This window comes from Heterodontus francisci, chromosome 10, assembly GCF_036365525.1.
Source record: "Heterodontus francisci isolate sHetFra1 chromosome 10, sHetFra1.hap1, whole genome shotgun sequence".
NCBI classification, from domain to species: Eukaryota; Metazoa; Chordata; class Chondrichthyes; order Heterodontiformes; family Heterodontidae; genus Heterodontus; species Heterodontus francisci.
The window spans coordinates 17,617,067-17,634,144 of NC_090380.1; the positions used below are offsets into that span (position 1 = coordinate 17,617,067).

The window sequence follows — 17,078 nt, forward strand, 5'->3', positions numbered from 1 at the left end:
GGTAGTGGAAATCTGGAACATTGTCCCCAGAAGGCTAGGTCAATTGAAATTTTCAAGACTGATTGCAATAGATTTTTATTAGGTAAGAGTATTAAGGGACGCAGATTAAAGGTAAATAAATGGAGTTGAGGTACAGATCGGCCGTGATCTGACTGAACAGTGCAACAGAAGCGAAGGATGAATGGCCTATTCCTGATCCTATGTAATATATATTTGGCAAGTTAAGGAAACAATAAGAACTATATGGTGCCTTTAACATAGAAAAACATCCCATTGTGCTTGGCAGAAGCATAATCACACAAGAGTCTTAGCGAGATATTAGCAAGGATAACTAAAAGCTTTGTCAAACAGGTAGGTTTTAAGTGAGGTCTTAAAAGAGGAGAAAGAAAGAGAGAGGTAGAGAGATTTAGGGAGAGAGGTAAAGAGATTTAGGGAGAGATTTTCAACAGTGAGTGCCAAGACAGCTGAAGGCACGGCCATCAATAGTGGTATAAAAGGAGTGGGGGGAATATGCAAGAGGCCAGAGTTGGAGGAACACAGAATTCTTGGAGGGTTATAAGGCTGGAAGTGACAGATGGGGGAGAAAAGCCATAAAGGGACTTTAATAGATATAAACTTGAGGGGTTTGGTGATCAGGGCCCGTTGTAGGTCAGCGAGTAGAGGGGTGACAGTTGCAAGATAGGATACAAGCTACCGAATTTTGGATGAGTTGAATTTTATGGAGGGTGCAGGATGGAAGCCAATGAAAGGAGCTTTGGAATAGTCAAGCCTGGAGGTGACAAATGCATGCCTGAGGATTTCAGCAGCAGATGGGCGGAGACAGACAACGTTACAGAAGTGGAAATAGGCATTCTTTGTGATTTAGAGGATATGAGGTCAGATGCTCAGCTCAGGATCAAACAGGATGTTGAGGTGGCCAACAGTCTGTGGACAGGCTGTGGAGATTGGAGGGGGCTGAAGACGATGACTTTGGACTTCCCAATGTTTAACTGTAGGAAAATACAGCTCATCCAGGATTGGATGTCAGACAAGCAGTCTGACCACATGGAGGGGTTGAGAAAGGCAGTGGAGAAGTAGAACCAGGCATCATCAGTATACATGTGGAACATGTCTTAAGATGGCATTGCCAAGGGTTAGCATAGAGATTAGGAGGAGGAGGGACCAAGGATAGGTCCTCGAGGGACTTTAGAGGTAATAGCATGTGGATGGGAAAAGAAGCCATTGCTGCAAAATGCTCTGGCTACGATTTGATAGGCAAGAATGGTACCAAGCGAAGGCACTTCCACTCAGCCGAACAATGGAAGAGAGCAGTTGGAGGAGTATGGAGTGGTTGATCATGTCAAAAGCTGCAGAGCTCAAAAGAACGGGAGGCATAGTGCACCACGGTCACAGAGGATAAGATTTATGACTTTGCTACTATTAAACTTGCAGAATAATCGATGTAACTTCAAATATTATCCGAGTTTTGAAATTAAGTTAAATGTACCTAAAAATAGCCTTGAATTATCACGAGGTACAGAAAGCTTCTGAACTTCACCAAGTAACTATTAGTACTGTACACTAATATTTTGTCAATTGCAGCAATATTTAATTACATTAGTACTGCACATTACTATTCCCTCAATTGCAGCATTAAGTAATTGTATTAACATTGCACACTAATACTCCCTGAATGGCAACATTACATAACTATAGGAACTTTATTCCTTTTGCTGCTACTTGTGTTTCATTTAGTAAAAGGAAGCAGCACAAGAAGTAGGACACAGGTTTGTATCCACAGTTCCTAATGTTCTGGAAAGGTGCTGAGTAGATCAGACAGTTAGCTCTTCACAGAACAGTGAAACATGAGGGGAAAAGTCACTCAAGGCTGGTCTTGTGCACCTCTCAGGGGTCAATTACAGAGCGATACCAAGATTTCTAACAATAGGTCACCCGGTCAACCTACTGATTGTTGAATGTTGCAAAGATTAGGAGGGGTGTGCTGAGTGTAGAGGGGAGGGAGTAGCACGTTACATTCTCAGCACGTCGCATTTCCAGTGATGGCACTTCACTACATTGTGCCACAGAGTGGCAGCACGCAGGTTTGCACATTATACTACACTTCTCCGAGAGAAACACTGGCACCAAGTAGCTGTCACAGGAAGGGAAAGCATGCAGTTAGATCATCCACCTGCCTGATAGGCTCACCTTATCTGGAACTGTGTGCATTATGAACAGGATCGAGGGCAGCTAGTGAATACACTTTTCAAAAAATCTTTGTCATCCTGCTAACAGTTCAACATTAAAAAACGCAAGTGCCTAAAGCCAGAAAGACAGTTTATAAATGACATACCAGAATGGTTCCAGGAATAGGAGATTTTAGTTACAAGGTTAGGTTGGAAAAGCTGAGATTGCTCTCCCTGGAGCAAAAGAGATTGAGGGAAGATTTGATAGCAGTGTTACAAGATTATTACAGGCTTAGATAAATTAGACAAGGAAAATTGTTCCCATTAACTGATGGTACAAGGATTAGGGGACACAGATTGAAGGTTTAGGGTAATAGATGCAGGGGGAATGTGAGGAAGAACATTTTTGCACAGCAAGTGGTAATGACCAAGAACTTGCTGGCTGGAAGGGTGGTGGAAGTGGAGACAATCAATGATTTGAAAGGGAAATTGGATGAGCTCTTGAAGGAAATAAACTTACAGGATTACGGGGATCGAGTGGGGGGGAAAACGGGACTGACTGGATTTCTCAGTGGAGTGTCGGCATGGACTCAATGGACTAAATGGCCTCCTTCTATGCTACAAATAACTATGACATAACAGTGCTATTAATTAAAGTTTAGCAACACTGGGAAACCTATATCCATTTTCAGTATTTACATGACAATATTATCTTTCTAGATTGCCAATACTACTCAAGACTCATACCAGAGCACAATGATCCCTGTTATTTTGGCTGGTCAGGTCAGCAATAGTGGAGGCGATACTCGGACCCAGCAGAAGCCCCCTCTGATCCAGGTAGCACTGATGGATCTCGCTCAGGAGCTGCTGATACCTAATGAAAGATTAGGCCTACTTTAAATTTACTGAAATTAAAGCCACAAACAAGCATAACTCCATAAACAAAAACTGGTGCCAGTTCAGAAGTACATCATTTCGATATTTTAAACAGTATTGAACAGTCCTTTTGAGGATAATAATACATATCAAAAGTTTGCCCTCTACGTAATTTGCATCACTACTTATAGAGCATATCCTATAACTGTAGGTAGCTCCATATGAAGAGATAGCCAAGAGCCAATGGACCTTTTTCACAGCAGTAACTTCTATGATTTTGCACCTGACTGGAAGTTCTATCAATTTAAAAACATCAAAACTGTGGAAACTGACTCCGTACCAGTGATTCAAGCCCTAGGGGTAGGGTGTGGGTGAAAAGACAAAGAGCACGAGATAGACACAAAAAAAGGGAAGACAGAAGAAAGAGTGGAGAGTGGGACAAAGAGCAAAGCGGGAAGAAGATTTTACTGCAGGAGTTCCTCGGGCAGTGTCCTAGACCAAACCATCTTCAGCTGCTTTGCCAATGACCTTCCTTCTATAATGTCAGAAGTGGGGATATTTGCTGATGATTGCACAATGTTCAGTTCCATTCATAATTCACTCAGATAACAAAGCAATCCATGTCCTCATGCAGCAAGACCCAGCAAACATTCAAGCTGACCCTGAGCCATACTGAATACGAAGGCCCCAGGTTCAACCATGCACTGCACTCCTAGCAGATGCAGTTAATGCTGCATGAAGTAACTCCTCCCTTTCTATTTGCAACTCCTCAGATAATGAAGCAGTCTGTGTCCGCATGCAGCAAGACCTGGACATCAACAACACTTGGGCTGATAAGTGCAAAGTAATATTCCTGTAACACATAGGTGGAAATGTTTCCTACATTACAACAGTGACAACATTTCAAAAAGTAACTCGTTGGCTGTAAAGCATTTTTCGATGTTGAGTTATGGAAGGAGACAAGGCTTTATTTTACTTTCACTGTGTTGTTCTTTAAGATAGCAAGGGCCTTATTTTTTACTTTTGGGAGGCGGATCAATGAGCTTCCTTTTTGCCGGGAGTATTTTATGTTATGTTTATGATAAAATCATCCTCCTACCACTAGCACAAGACAGCAACCCAATTTGGAAATGAAAGGGGTGCGATGATAGCGGCTTTGCACTTCTTGCATGCCATAATATGCTTCACAGGGAAAAGTAACAAAGGTCATTGCTAGCTGCTGATAATGGAGAACAGAAAGTTAGGGCTGTGGCTGGTAGACATGAACTGTATACTGAGGAGAACTGGGCTTTTGGATATTCTCTGGGGCTACATAATCTAAAAGGTTAATTTAACCTCAGTGGTGGGTAAAGTTTTAGAAACAATTATCAGGGGAAAAAGTCCACAGGCACTTGGAGAGGTTTGAGTTAAATAAGGATAGCCAGCATGAATTTGTAAAAGGCAGATCATGCTTGACTAATCCAATTGAATTTTTTGTAGTAACAGAGAAGATTGATGAAGGGAAGCAATGGATGAGGTCCATATGGAGTTTAAGAAAGCACTTGATAAAGTCTGTTAACAAAATTGAAGCTCATGGAATAGGAGTGTCAGTGTCCAATTGGATAAAAAATTGCATTAAGGACAGTAAACAGCGAGTCATGGTAAAGGCTTGTTTTTCAGACTGGAAGATGCTAGACAGTGGTCTTCCCCAAAGGTCAGTGCTGGGACCTGACTTGGATCTTGTAATACAGAGTAGAATTTCAAAATTTGTCAATGATACCAAACTTGTGAGGATAATACAAATCAACTGAAACAGGGCACAGATAGACTAGCAGAATGGACAGTCAAGTGGCAGTTGGAATTTAATGCAAAGAAGTGTGATGTGATGCATTTTAGCAGAAAGGATAGGGAGAGGCAATATAGACTTAATGGCACAGTTGTAAACAGTATGCAGGAACAGAGGGACCTGGGGTGCATGTGCATCGTTCTTTGAAGGTGGCAGGACATACTGAGAGAGTGGATAGCAAAGCATATGGGATAAAAACAAGAAATGCTGGAAATACTCAGCAGGTCGGGCAGCATCTGTGGAGAGAGAAGCAGAGTTAATGTTTCAGGTCAGTGACCCGTCATCAGAACTGACAAATATTAGAAATGTAAAAGGTTTTAAGCAAGTAAAGCAGGGGTGGGGCAAGAGACAACAAATGAGAAGGTGTTGATAGGACAGGGCAACAGAGAATAACTGACCAGAACGTTATGGAGCAAAGGCAAACGGTATGTTAATGGCATAGTGAAAGACAAAGCATTAGTTCAGAGAGGGTGTTAATTGACTGTAAAATGAACAGCTCTGGCTCCAAGCACAAACATTATAAAAAACAGTGGATAGGCACAGTAGAAACAAACTAAACAAACAAAGAAAATAAACAAAGAAAAAAGAATAACTAAAAATATAAAGGGAGGCCCGTCATGCTCTGACATTATTGAACTCAATGTTCAGTCCGGCAGGCTGTAGCGTGCCTAATCGGTAAATGAGGTGCTGTTCCTCGAGCTTGCATCGATCTTCGCTGGAATACTGCAGCAATCCCAGGGCAGAGATATGAGCATGAGAGCAGGGTGGGGGGTTGGTGGTGGGGGGGTGTTGAAATGGCAAGCAACCGGAAGCTCGGAGTCATGCTTATGGACTGAACAGAGGTGTCCCGCAAAGCGGTCACCCAATCTGTGTTTGGTGTCCTCAATCTAGAGAAGACCACATTGTGAGCAGCCAATACAGTATACTAAGTTGAAAGTATGAGTAAATTGCTCCTTCACCTGAAAAGAATGTTTGGGGCCTTAAATAGTGAGGAGAGAGGAGGTAAGTGGGCAGGTATTACACCTCCTGCGATTGCATATGGGATCTTGGGCTTCACAAATAAAGGCATAGAGTACAAAAGCAGGGAAGTTATGCTGAACCTTTATAAAGCTCTGGTTAGGCCCCAATGAGTGTACTGCGTCCAGTTCTAATTACCACATTTTAAGAAGGATATGAGGGTCCTTGAGAGGGTGCAGAGAAGATTTATCAGAATGGTTCCAGGAATCTTAGTTACATGGTTAGGTTGGAAAAGCTGGGTTTATTCTCCCTGGAGCAAAGGAGATTTAGTGGAGATTTGACAGAGGTGTTCAAGAATAGGACAGATTTAGATAAGTCAGACAAGAAAAAACTGTGCCCGTTAACTAATGGTGCAAGGATTAGGGGATACAGATTGAAGGTTTTGGGCAAGAGATGCAGGGGGAATATGAGGAGGAACTTTTTTTTTTAAAATGCAGTGAGTGGTAACAATCTGGAACTCACTGCTCACGAAAGTGGTGGAAGTGGAGACAAGTGTCATCTCCAACGAGAGAAAGTCTAACCTCCTCCCTTGACATTCAAGGCATTAGCATCGTTAAATTTCCTCCCCCTCCCCACCATGAAGACCCTGGGTGTGGTGGGGGGGGAGGGGGTCAGCACTGCTCAGAAACTTAACTCGTCCAGTCATAAAAATACTGTGGTTACAAGAACAGGTCTGAGGTTGAGTATTCTGCAGCATGTTACTCACCTCCTGACTTCCCAAAGACTTTCCAACATCGAAAAGGCACAAGTCAGGAGTGTGATGGTATCACACCTGCCTGCTGGTTGTAGCTCCAACAATATTCCAAGATGCTTGACACCACCCAGGACAAACAGTCTTGATTGGCACCCCACATCATTCACCCCCTCCACCACTATGGCTGCAGTGTGTATTATCTACAAGATGCACCAACTTGCCAAGGCTCCATTGACAGCACGTCGCAGACCAGTGACCTCTGCTGCCGAGGAGGACCAGGGCAGCAGATGCATGGGAACCACCACCTCCAGGTTCCCCACCAAGTCACACACTATCCTGATTTGTAACTATATTGCCATTCCTTCATTGTCACTGGTTCAAATTCCTGGAACTCTCTCCTTAACAGCACTGTGGGCGCACTTACACCAGATGAAATTGAGCAGTTCAAGGCAGCAGCTCACTATCACCATTTCAGGGCAATTAGGAATGGACAAAATATGCTGGCATTATCACTGACACACACATCCCACAAATGAATAAATAAAAACAAAGATGCAAGCGCTTTCTGAAATGATTTGACCTATGTGCTGGCAGACATAGTAAATGACCTTATTACCTCCAGGTTGTGCTCTGCTCCAGCCTCATGTTGGTATCAACAACTATACTCTCTGTATCTAGTCTAGCTCTACAGTTAGCGATTTTTGTTTCTCTTTTTCAACTAACCATTTCCACTTGCTGTTCTTTTGGCTACACTTGATCCTGACCCCTAGCTCGGCTACACCCAGCCATGCTAATTTTCAGTCTTTTTAATAGCAATTCGGGATGGGCAATAAATGCTGGCCTTGTCAGCTATGCCCCCATCCTGTGAATGAATAAAAAAAGACGGCAAGGAAGAGAAAGAGTGCACTTATGCAGCCGTCATCATGTCTCAGCATGTTTGATAGTGCTTCACAGTCAGTGAAGGCCCTTCGAGCCTACTCCGCCATTCATTATGATCATTCACCTCAGTAACCTGTTCCCACTTTCCCCCCATATCCATTGATCCCGTTAGACCCAAGAGCTATATCTAACTCCTTCTTGAAAACATACAATGTTTTGGCCTCAACAGCTTTCTGTGGAAGCAAATTCCACAGGCTCACCACTCTCTGGGTGAAGAAATTTCTCCTCATCTCAGTCCTGAAAGGTTCACCCCATATCCTTAGACTATGACCCCTGGTTCTGGTCTCCCCCATCATCACGAACATTCTTCCTGCATCTACCCTGTCAAGTTCTGTTAGAATTTTATAGGTTTCTATGAGATCTCCCCTCACTCTTCTGAACTCCAGCAAATATAATCCTAACCGACTCAATCTCTCCTCATACGTCAGTCCCACCATCTCAGGAATCAGTCTGGTAAACCTTCGCTGCACTCCCTCTATAGCAAGAGCATCCTTCCTCAGATAAGGAGACCAAAATTGCACACAATATTCCAGGTGTGGCCTCACCAAGGCCCTGTATAATTGCAGCAAGACATCCCTGCTCCTGTACTCGAATCCTCTCCCTATGAAGGCCAACATACCATTTGCCTTTTTTACCGCCAGTTGCACCTGCATGCTTACCTTCAACGAGAACAGCCAGGTCTCGCTGCATGTTCCCCTCTCTCAGCTTATAGCCATTTAGATAATAATCTGCCTTCCTGTTTTTGCTACCAAAGTGGATAACCTCACATTTATCCACATTATACTGCATCTGCCATGCATTTGCCCACTCACTCAACTTGTCCAAATCACCCTGAAGCCTCTCTGCATCCTCCTCACAACTCACCCTCCCACCCAGTTTTGTGTCACCTGCAAATTTGGAGATATTACATTTACTTCCCTCATCTAAATCATTAATATATATTGTGAATAGCTGGGGTCCTAGCACTGATCCCTGCGGTATCCCACTAGTCACTGCCTGCCATTCGAAAAAGACCCATTTATCCTTACTCTGTTTCCTGTCTGCCAACCAATTTTCTATCCATCTCAATACACTACCCCCAATCCCATGCGCTTTAATTTTACATGCTAATCTCTTATGTGGGACTTTGTCAAAAGCCTTCTGAAAGTCCAAATAAACCACACCCACTGGCTCCCCCTCATCAACTCTACTAGTTACATCCTTGAAGAATTCTAGTAGATTTGTCAAGCACGATTTCCCTTTTGTAAATCCATGCTGACTCTGTCTGATTCTACCACTGTTCTCCAAGTGCTCTGCTATAAAACCTTTGATAATGGATTCTAGAATTTTCCCCACTACCGACGTCAGGCTGACTGGTCCATAATCCCCTGCTTTCTCTCTACCTCCCTTTGTAAATAGCGGGGTTACATTAGTTACCCTCCAATCTGTAGGAACTGTTCCAGAGTCTGTAGAATCTTGGAAGATGACCACCAATGCATCCATTATTTCTAGGGCCACTTCCTTAAGTACTCTGGGATGCATACCATCAGTCCCTGGGGATTTATCGGCCTTCAATCCCATCAATTTCCCCAACGCCAGTTCTCTACTCATACTGATTTCCTTCAGTTCCTCTCTCTTACTAAGCCCTGTGTTCCCCAACATTTCTGGTATTACTTTTTGAAGTGCAGACATTGTTATTTCTATTCATCTTTAGAGCCATAAGAAGGCTGGTGACATTAACGAGAACCTGCTATAAAGAAAATGTTGTAGAGTGAAATGGCAAAGGCTCACCATTGTGTTCAGGTTATCAACGGATGCTTTGATTCCATTCAATTTCCAGCTGACAGAATTATTTAGGAACTAAGTGATATGAGATCATTTAAAAATACACCTGACATTTTTAAACTATCAATATTAAAATAGGCAGTGGATCAATAATGAAAAATCCTTTGGAAGAACAAAAGCATTTCCTGGTCACTTCATACAGGTGTATAAACTTCCCCCATTATAACGAATAAACCAGGCTATTGTACATTGTGAGTAATTTTGAATCTTTCTGAAGTAGTTTTGCTTTACTATTCCACCTACATAATCACCTTATTTCAATAGTAATTCACTAGATGTGCAATGCAGACAATTTCAGGGAAGTGAAAAGGTGCTGTAAAACTGCAAGTTCTTTCTTTTATTACTCAATGAACTCTCGAGACAGTGCATAATTTTCTAAACAAACATTTCATTGATGGCCAACGAGGCCCTTTACATGACGACCTGGTAAAGTTTTACTTGATAGCACTGAACTTGAACAGAAACACCATGAATTACATTCTCTCGCTCATTATTCATGGAGAACATACTTACTCAGAACTTTTTTCAGTTCTTTGCTCTATCTGTTCAATTAGAGACTGTGAAAGAAGAAATGACACCACATTTGACAGAGTTAAATGACAAGTTTGAGCATTGTGAATATAAATACTAACAATTACCTAAAAATATCATCCAAAACAAGCAACAGTTCTTGTATCATTTTTAGGATTCTCTATAAATTCAATTATTATAAATACTGGCACTGTTCACATGTGCAACACTGGATACCCTGGCTGTGCAGTGAGTTGCACGGTACCCAGCCTGATGGGTCACAGGATACCTGGCTGTGCATTGGTACTATGGTCAGTCCTGGGTGCTCAGCCCACTGTCTTACAGGCTGCTGTATGTCAGACGTGTTGTACCACGCCATACACAAGGCATCAGCTGATATTCCATGCTGCATGCACAAAGGAGAAACCGCCCCTCTCTTCCTGTAACTGTTGCATTGCTTCTCCCCAGTTTGTCTCACTCTGTGCTTTTCTATTCCTCAATATTTGCTTTTTCCTTTTTCTACATGGCTCTCACATTTTGCTCATTGTGATTTATGGCTGACTTCTCCCACACCCTCTGCAAGACTCCACTTCTCTTTGTCTCCTCTCTTTATAGTAGTATGTCTCCCAAGCTCTCTATGCAGCTCTCACATTATTGAGGCTTGACAGGTAACGTAGGATGGAAAGGACTACGAAGCAAGTTCCAAGAAAACCTACTTGTCTAGGTTTGAATGAATTGCTGGTTGGTGATTGGTATCTTTCTCTACCTGTCTATTTTTGATGAATTAGTTAACAGATAGTGGCTTTTAGCAAACTAAGTGAAAGCATGATAAACACTATGCGAGTGATATGTACAATTTTTTCCACACACTACAAGCGTGTATATATATATATGTCTTCATTTCCACAACATACAATGCTTACCCGCACTTTAGGAGCTGCAGCTCTGAATTTCACATAGAACAATGTAAAGGCATTATCGGTGTTAGATATAACCGCGGGGTCCTGTCAGAAAAAATAATTTGTAATTAAAATTAAAAATTTAACATGTATGCCCTGATATACTTATGAAAACTCCACATAAAAATGAATTATTTGAACCATCATGCTTTCACGCTTTCTATAGACAATGTGCAATAAAATTTGACAACTCTTACCAGTACTTTGGCATTATACATATGTAATTCAAATGTCTTTTTTACATGTGTTTTGCACACAATGCAAGAGTCTTACATTTAACATGAAGCTATACCATATCCACACTGCTGTGGCATTAGACATAGGCAGTCGAGGTCAAATGCAGAAGTCAATTGAAGTGCAGTCAGAGGGTGGAGGGCAATTGGACGAAGGCATGCAGACCCAATTCAGTCATGCCTTTTGTCCGTACTTTTATATTTCCGTTATAAATTTCTATGTTTTAATTTATAATGAAAAGTGCCTTATGTAAACTTGTCTCATCATAATTACAATTTCAACTTCCCATCAGAGGAGGCGCTGCTACTGCTGCTGGGTTTGGGGGGGGGGGGGGGGGGGAGGGGAGGGGCAGGATTGTTCCTTCACTTACAATCATCTATATTAGATTTGGTTGTTTTCCTTTCCAAATAAAGATGGGTTTCCCCTTTTATTCTGCCCTACCATTTTTCATCATATTCTGGCCGACATTTATCCCTCAACCAGCAACACTAAAAACTGATGATCTCATTGCTGTTTGTGCGACAGTGCTGTCAGCAAACCGGTTGCCATGATTCCCTAATGTACAACAGTGGCACCACTTCAGAAGTGGTGTAAAGTGCTTCAGGACATCTTGAGACCGTGAAAGGTACTATATAGAAATTTGTTATTTCGAATTCACGTAAGGTACTATTTGGGGTGCCTTGTTACATTAGGTGGTGCCCCATTGTTTTCAATTTGTCACATAACATCACATTTACAAGGCCAGAATAGTTTCAGTACCTTTGAAATTCTGCGACCTGCTTTCAACTTTTCACAGATTTACAGAATAAGCACCCCTTCCCAATTTGGGAGCAGGGTTTGAAACGGGGGCCTGAGTTAAACATTCAGACCAGAGTGGCATATGGACCAACATAGTAGTAGGGAGGGTCCCTCTCCTGCAGCCTCCTATATCTCAAGTCGGAAAGGGGGGGGGGGGGGGGGGAAAAGAGAGGCAGGGTCAGACAGCCAAGTCCCACAGGTATTGTATCTCCACTAGCTAAGTACACGATAAAGCTCTCCTTGTAAAACAGATAATTCTTATTAACACAGGCTGCTCAATAAACTGAGCTAAACAAATCATTGCAATACTTGTCTCAATATGAAGCTTCAAAATATGAGTTATTAAAATTGGTGTTTGTAGCTACAATCTTACCCTTTTTATTAACTGAGTGGAGAGGTTCTGAAGTGTATTCACAGTGTATGTCTTCATAAGGTGCATAGCTTTGGATAGGCATTGCTTAAACTTTGCTAAATAAACAGGATAATCTCGAAAGCCAGGCTGGAAATAAAAGTAGTATTCATTAAATGTCATCAGATGTACATAGCATAAACAGTCATTTTTTTTTTTTAGCAAAAGTACATACACCTGGAACAACGCAGACCCGGCAACGTCAGCAGGACCAACGTGGCCCGGCAATGTCAGCCGGACCAACGCGGACCCTGTAGCAGATGAGCTGAGACAGGGACTAAGTCAGGCGATGTTACAGAGATGGAAATATGCAGTCTTAGTGATGACATGAATATGAGGTCGGAAGCTCATCGCGGGGTCAAATGTGACACCAAGGTTATAAACAGACTGGCTTAATCTCAGACAGTTGCCAGGGAGAGGGATGGAGTCGGTAGCCAGGGAACGGAGTTTGGAGTGGGGACCGAAAACAATGGCTTCAGTCTTCCCAATAATTAATTGAAGGAAATTTGTTCTCATCCAGTATTGGATGTCAGATAAGCAGTCTGATACCTTAGCAAAGGCGGAGGAGTTGAGAGAAGTGGTGGTGAGGTAGAGCCGAGTGTCATCAGCACACATGTGAAAACTAACACTGCGCTTTCAGATGATGTCAGATGATGCGGCACAGTGGCGCAGTGGTTAGCACCGCAGCCTCACAGCTCCAGCGACCCAGGTTCAATTCTGGGTACTGCCTGTGTGGAGCTGGCAAGTTCTCCCTGTGTCTGTGTGGGTTTTCGCCGGGTACTCCGGTTTCCTCCCAACACCAAAAGACATGCAGGTTGATAGGTAAATTGGCCATTATAAATTTCCCCTAGTATAGGTAGGTGGTAGGGGAATATGGGGACAGGTGGGGATGTGGTAGGAATATGGAATTAGTATAAATGGGTGGTTGATGGTCGGCACAGACTCGGTGGGCCGAAGGGCCTGTTTCAGTGCTGTATCACTAAATAAAAAAAATAAATAAATAAAGGGGCAGCATGTAGATGAGAAATAGGACGGGACCAAGGATAAATCCTTGGGGAACACCACAGGTAACGTGTGGGAGCAGGAAGAGAAGCTATTGCAGGTGATTCTCTGGCTACAATTAGACAGATAAGAATGGAACCAGTAATATTACCTAGACCAACACTAAAATATCCCCATCCATGCTCTTAGTACAAACGGCCAAATGACCAACTTCTGTGCTGCAATTACTATGATTTAACAGGGTCAGCTGAATACAGTAAAAATGTAGGTCACAGCATGCCACACACATCACAGCCAAGAACACAAATCAATAATATATATACCAATTGCCATAATAACCAGAAACTGGGAATGCAGTTTGTAGCTAAATTAGGCCCAGTTGTGTAGCACAGACAAAACTGTACCTCCAACAAAATGACTTACATGAGATGACACATAGGTTATACAGTCATCCAATTTGGCCAACGTCGGTATAAACCCTTCACTGTTCACAGATAATGTGGGCGAATTCAATTTCTAGGATAAGAGCAAAATACTGTCAGGATGTAGTTACTACTCCAGTTGCAAGTACATTAAAGTTTGAATGTAAGAAGTCGACAATGCCAATGTCTAACTAGAACAGTTTCCTATTGGAAGGACTTAAGTGGTCTATTCCCATTTACGTAGCTTGCTTATGATGCGTGACAAATGTATACCGAGTTATACATTTGTACTTTGATTTTGGGCATTTTCTTCACACAGATCCTTGTGGTGCTGTTCACACTTATTGAGACACTAAAATGTGTTGGAAAATAAGTGAGACTTACAACAATTCCAAGTCTCTCCTAAAAGGGTAGGAATGCTGGGTCAATTGAAACTTTCAAAACGGAGATCAATAGATTTTGTTAGGTAACATTATCAAGGGATATGCAGGAAAGGTGCGAAAGCGTAGCTGAGATACAGATCAGCCATGATCTAACAGAATAGCGCAAGAGGCTTGAAGACTGAATGGCTTACTCCTATGTTCCCAAGTGTGTGCTATCTGTCGGACTTCTAACATTACTAGCATATCTCCAGTTGCATTACTGCCAATGAATTGGAGAATATGCTGTTTTGTCGTCCCATGACCATGGAAATAGTCCTGGTCCCACCTAACCCAATGCCCCACCCCCACCGGGTATCACCTATATCGAAGCAAAGGGTATGTTAAAAGAAAATCTAAAATCTCCAAGATCACACAAGTGATCACACAGGCTTAGTTTGTTAAGGCACTTAGTTATTACTAGATGCCTGGGAGTGCTTTTTAATTTGTTTTTGGGATGTAGGTTGACGCTGGTATAGCAGTATTTATCACCTATTCTGAGTTGTCCCGATGCCATTAAGAGTCAACCAGGTAGGGTAGAACTGGAGACATATGTGGACAAGATCACGTTGGTGCGGCTTGCAGGAGAGCGGGAAGATAAGATTCTATTCCCTGAGGACATTAGTGAATCAGTTGCATATTTATGACAATCCAGCAGTTCTCAACTGTAATTTTTTTTCTGGTTCTAGCCCACGAAGAAGAGGATTGACTGAATTCAATTCCAATACTTGACATGACGGAATTTGAACTCATGACCTCTGGATGGCTAGTCCAATATCATAATAACCAGGTTACTGTACCCTTGTATCCTAAAATCAGTTAAAGCTTCAGTGCTGCATGACGATTAGACACGGAGCAGAGCTTCAAGGAGGAGAAAGGGTCGACGCTCAAGCACTTATTCTGGAAAGCGTCAGTCTGACGTGGAAGTACTGGATCACTGTGCATCAACCATGAAACAGTTCGTCCAGCTGAGACCAGCAGACAATAAGATTTTGTGCATCAGGTGGGGTTTTCACAAGTCAATTTCAAGAATAATATGGACTATATACAACAGTCTTCACAATGAAACTTAAACGGACCATGCATCAGCAACACCTACTGCGTTTATGTTTTCTAATTCATTGAAATATGAAAGCTTCTGCTGAATATTCTCAGCAAGGTCGACCAACTCCGACTGTTGACAAAAAAAATATATATTAGTACAGAAAGAACTCAAACCAACCATGCAAAGAAAGTTTATTATTTTCAGCAACACACTCCTTTTATATTTAGTGCATTTCACCAGAAGCCCAGTCGGCACCTAGAAAACCTTCAATACTGTACACCAGGCTTCGCAGACCACAAAGTGCATACGATGAAGCTTCAGGGTCACATACAAAGTTTAAATGAGCATTCCCATTAACATATATCTCTAGTTGCTAATACTGATAGATCCTTGGTGTTGAGTCAGGATTTATCCATCCATGAGGTAACAGCACTAAAGAGAAGTCTTTACAAACCTACAACCCCACAAACTTGAAACAGGATAAAAACAAAACAAATAGCCCAAGTACAAATAGGAGCCCGCTGCCAGGGCTCGGAGCACTATAGGATTTATGTGTTTCAGTTAACGTACCACCAAAATCCTATCCTGGAACAATTGTAGCGACACCCTTCCACAAAAGGTTCTATGCTGATGCCATCCTCATTATGAGGGCATGGGACTGTTTTTTTTCCTTTGTTCACTAATGCCAGAGGAAGAAGCTACTGATACCAAACAGAGGGGCATACATCTGCAAGTTAGTAGGAATTAAACTCCTATTGCCCAAAGATAACTCTGGAACATTTGTATACTGAAAAGAGATGACAAGGTTAGAGCCCACGAAGGGCTTTTAGATTAAATTTAACTGGGAGAGTAAAACTTCCCAGTTGTGAACCTCTGTACTTGCTTACTGTGCAGTGTTACTTGTTTTTGTTCTCAGGATGTGGGCAATGCTGGCAAAACTGCATTTATTGTACCATGAAGATGGTGATAGGCATTCTCCTTCAATCGCTGCATTCCTTGTGGCGGCAGTGCTTCGATGGTCGGATTAGGCTGGAAATTCCAGGATATTGATCCAGTGACAATGAAGGCGCAAGTCATGACAATAATGATTTGAAGATAATGGCACTCCCATTTAGATATTAGCTTCCATTTCAATCACAACAGTTTGTGATAACAGAACCCAGTTAAAAAATATGCGTATTTGAAACATTTTCTGTCAGCTGTGGCTCAATTGGTAGCATGCTTGCCTGTGAGTCAAAAGACTGACACTCTAGTACAGTACCAAGGGAATGCTGCACTGTCAGAGGTTCTTTCTTTTGGATGAGCCATTAAACCAAGTCCCTGTCTGCCCTCTCAGGTGGATGCAAAAGATCCCATGGCACTATTTTGAATAAGAGCCAATATTAATTTCTGAATCAAAATCACAAAAACAGATTACTCAGATATCAATAATCAGCTTGCTCGGTGCAAATTGGCTGTCGTCTTTCCTAAATTGCAACAGTGATGACACTTCAGCAAATATTTCATTGGCTGCAAAGCGCTTGAGATGCTTTTTGGGGGGGGGGGGGGGGGGGGGGTCGGGAAAGGCGCTATATAAATGGAAGTCTTTCTTTTTATAATTTTTATTAAGCTTCATTAATTATTGCCAACTACCATTTGTATTTTTAGCTGGCATTTTGAGGCTGACTCATTTTAAATATTGTTTCATGCACTTAGTGGATTACCAGTTGTTATGATCTAGTGGAAGCAGAAAGGAAAACTGCACCAGAGATGGTGCATGGCCGAGAGGAAAACTGCACCAGAGATGGTGCATGGCCGAGAGGAAAACTGCACCAGAGATGGTGCATGGCCGAGAGGAAAACTGCACCAGAGATGGTGCATGGCCGAGAGGAAAACTGCACCAGAGATGGTGCATGGCCGAGAGGAAAACTGCACCAGAGATGGTGCATGGCCGAGAGGAA

The 17,078-nt window shown here is 42.3% G+C and overlaps 1 protein-coding gene across 2 annotated transcripts in view; it reads right to left on the minus strand.

The window, feature by feature from the left end:
• Positions 1–17,078, minus strand: part of cog3 (component of oligomeric golgi complex 3) — a 75,502-nt gene that overhangs the window by 41,621 nt on the left and 16,803 nt on the right. For both annotated transcript variants that reach the window (XR_010975783.1, XM_068040180.1), the window contains exons 5-10: positions 15,193–15,267; positions 13,676–13,768; positions 12,215–12,340; positions 10,774–10,854; positions 9,854–9,897; positions 2,913–3,039 (exon numbers count right to left, since the gene is read on the minus strand). Coding sequence is in view for 1 of the 2 variants with exons in the window: in XM_068040180.1 (XP_067896281.1) it covers positions 2,913–3,039; positions 9,854–9,897; positions 10,774–10,854; positions 12,215–12,340; positions 13,676–13,768; positions 15,193–15,267 (546 nt within the window). In the remaining variant the exon portion in view is untranslated. The remainder of the gene's footprint in view (positions 1–2,912; positions 3,040–9,853; positions 9,898–10,773; positions 10,855–12,214; positions 12,341–13,675; positions 13,769–15,192; positions 15,268–17,078) is intronic.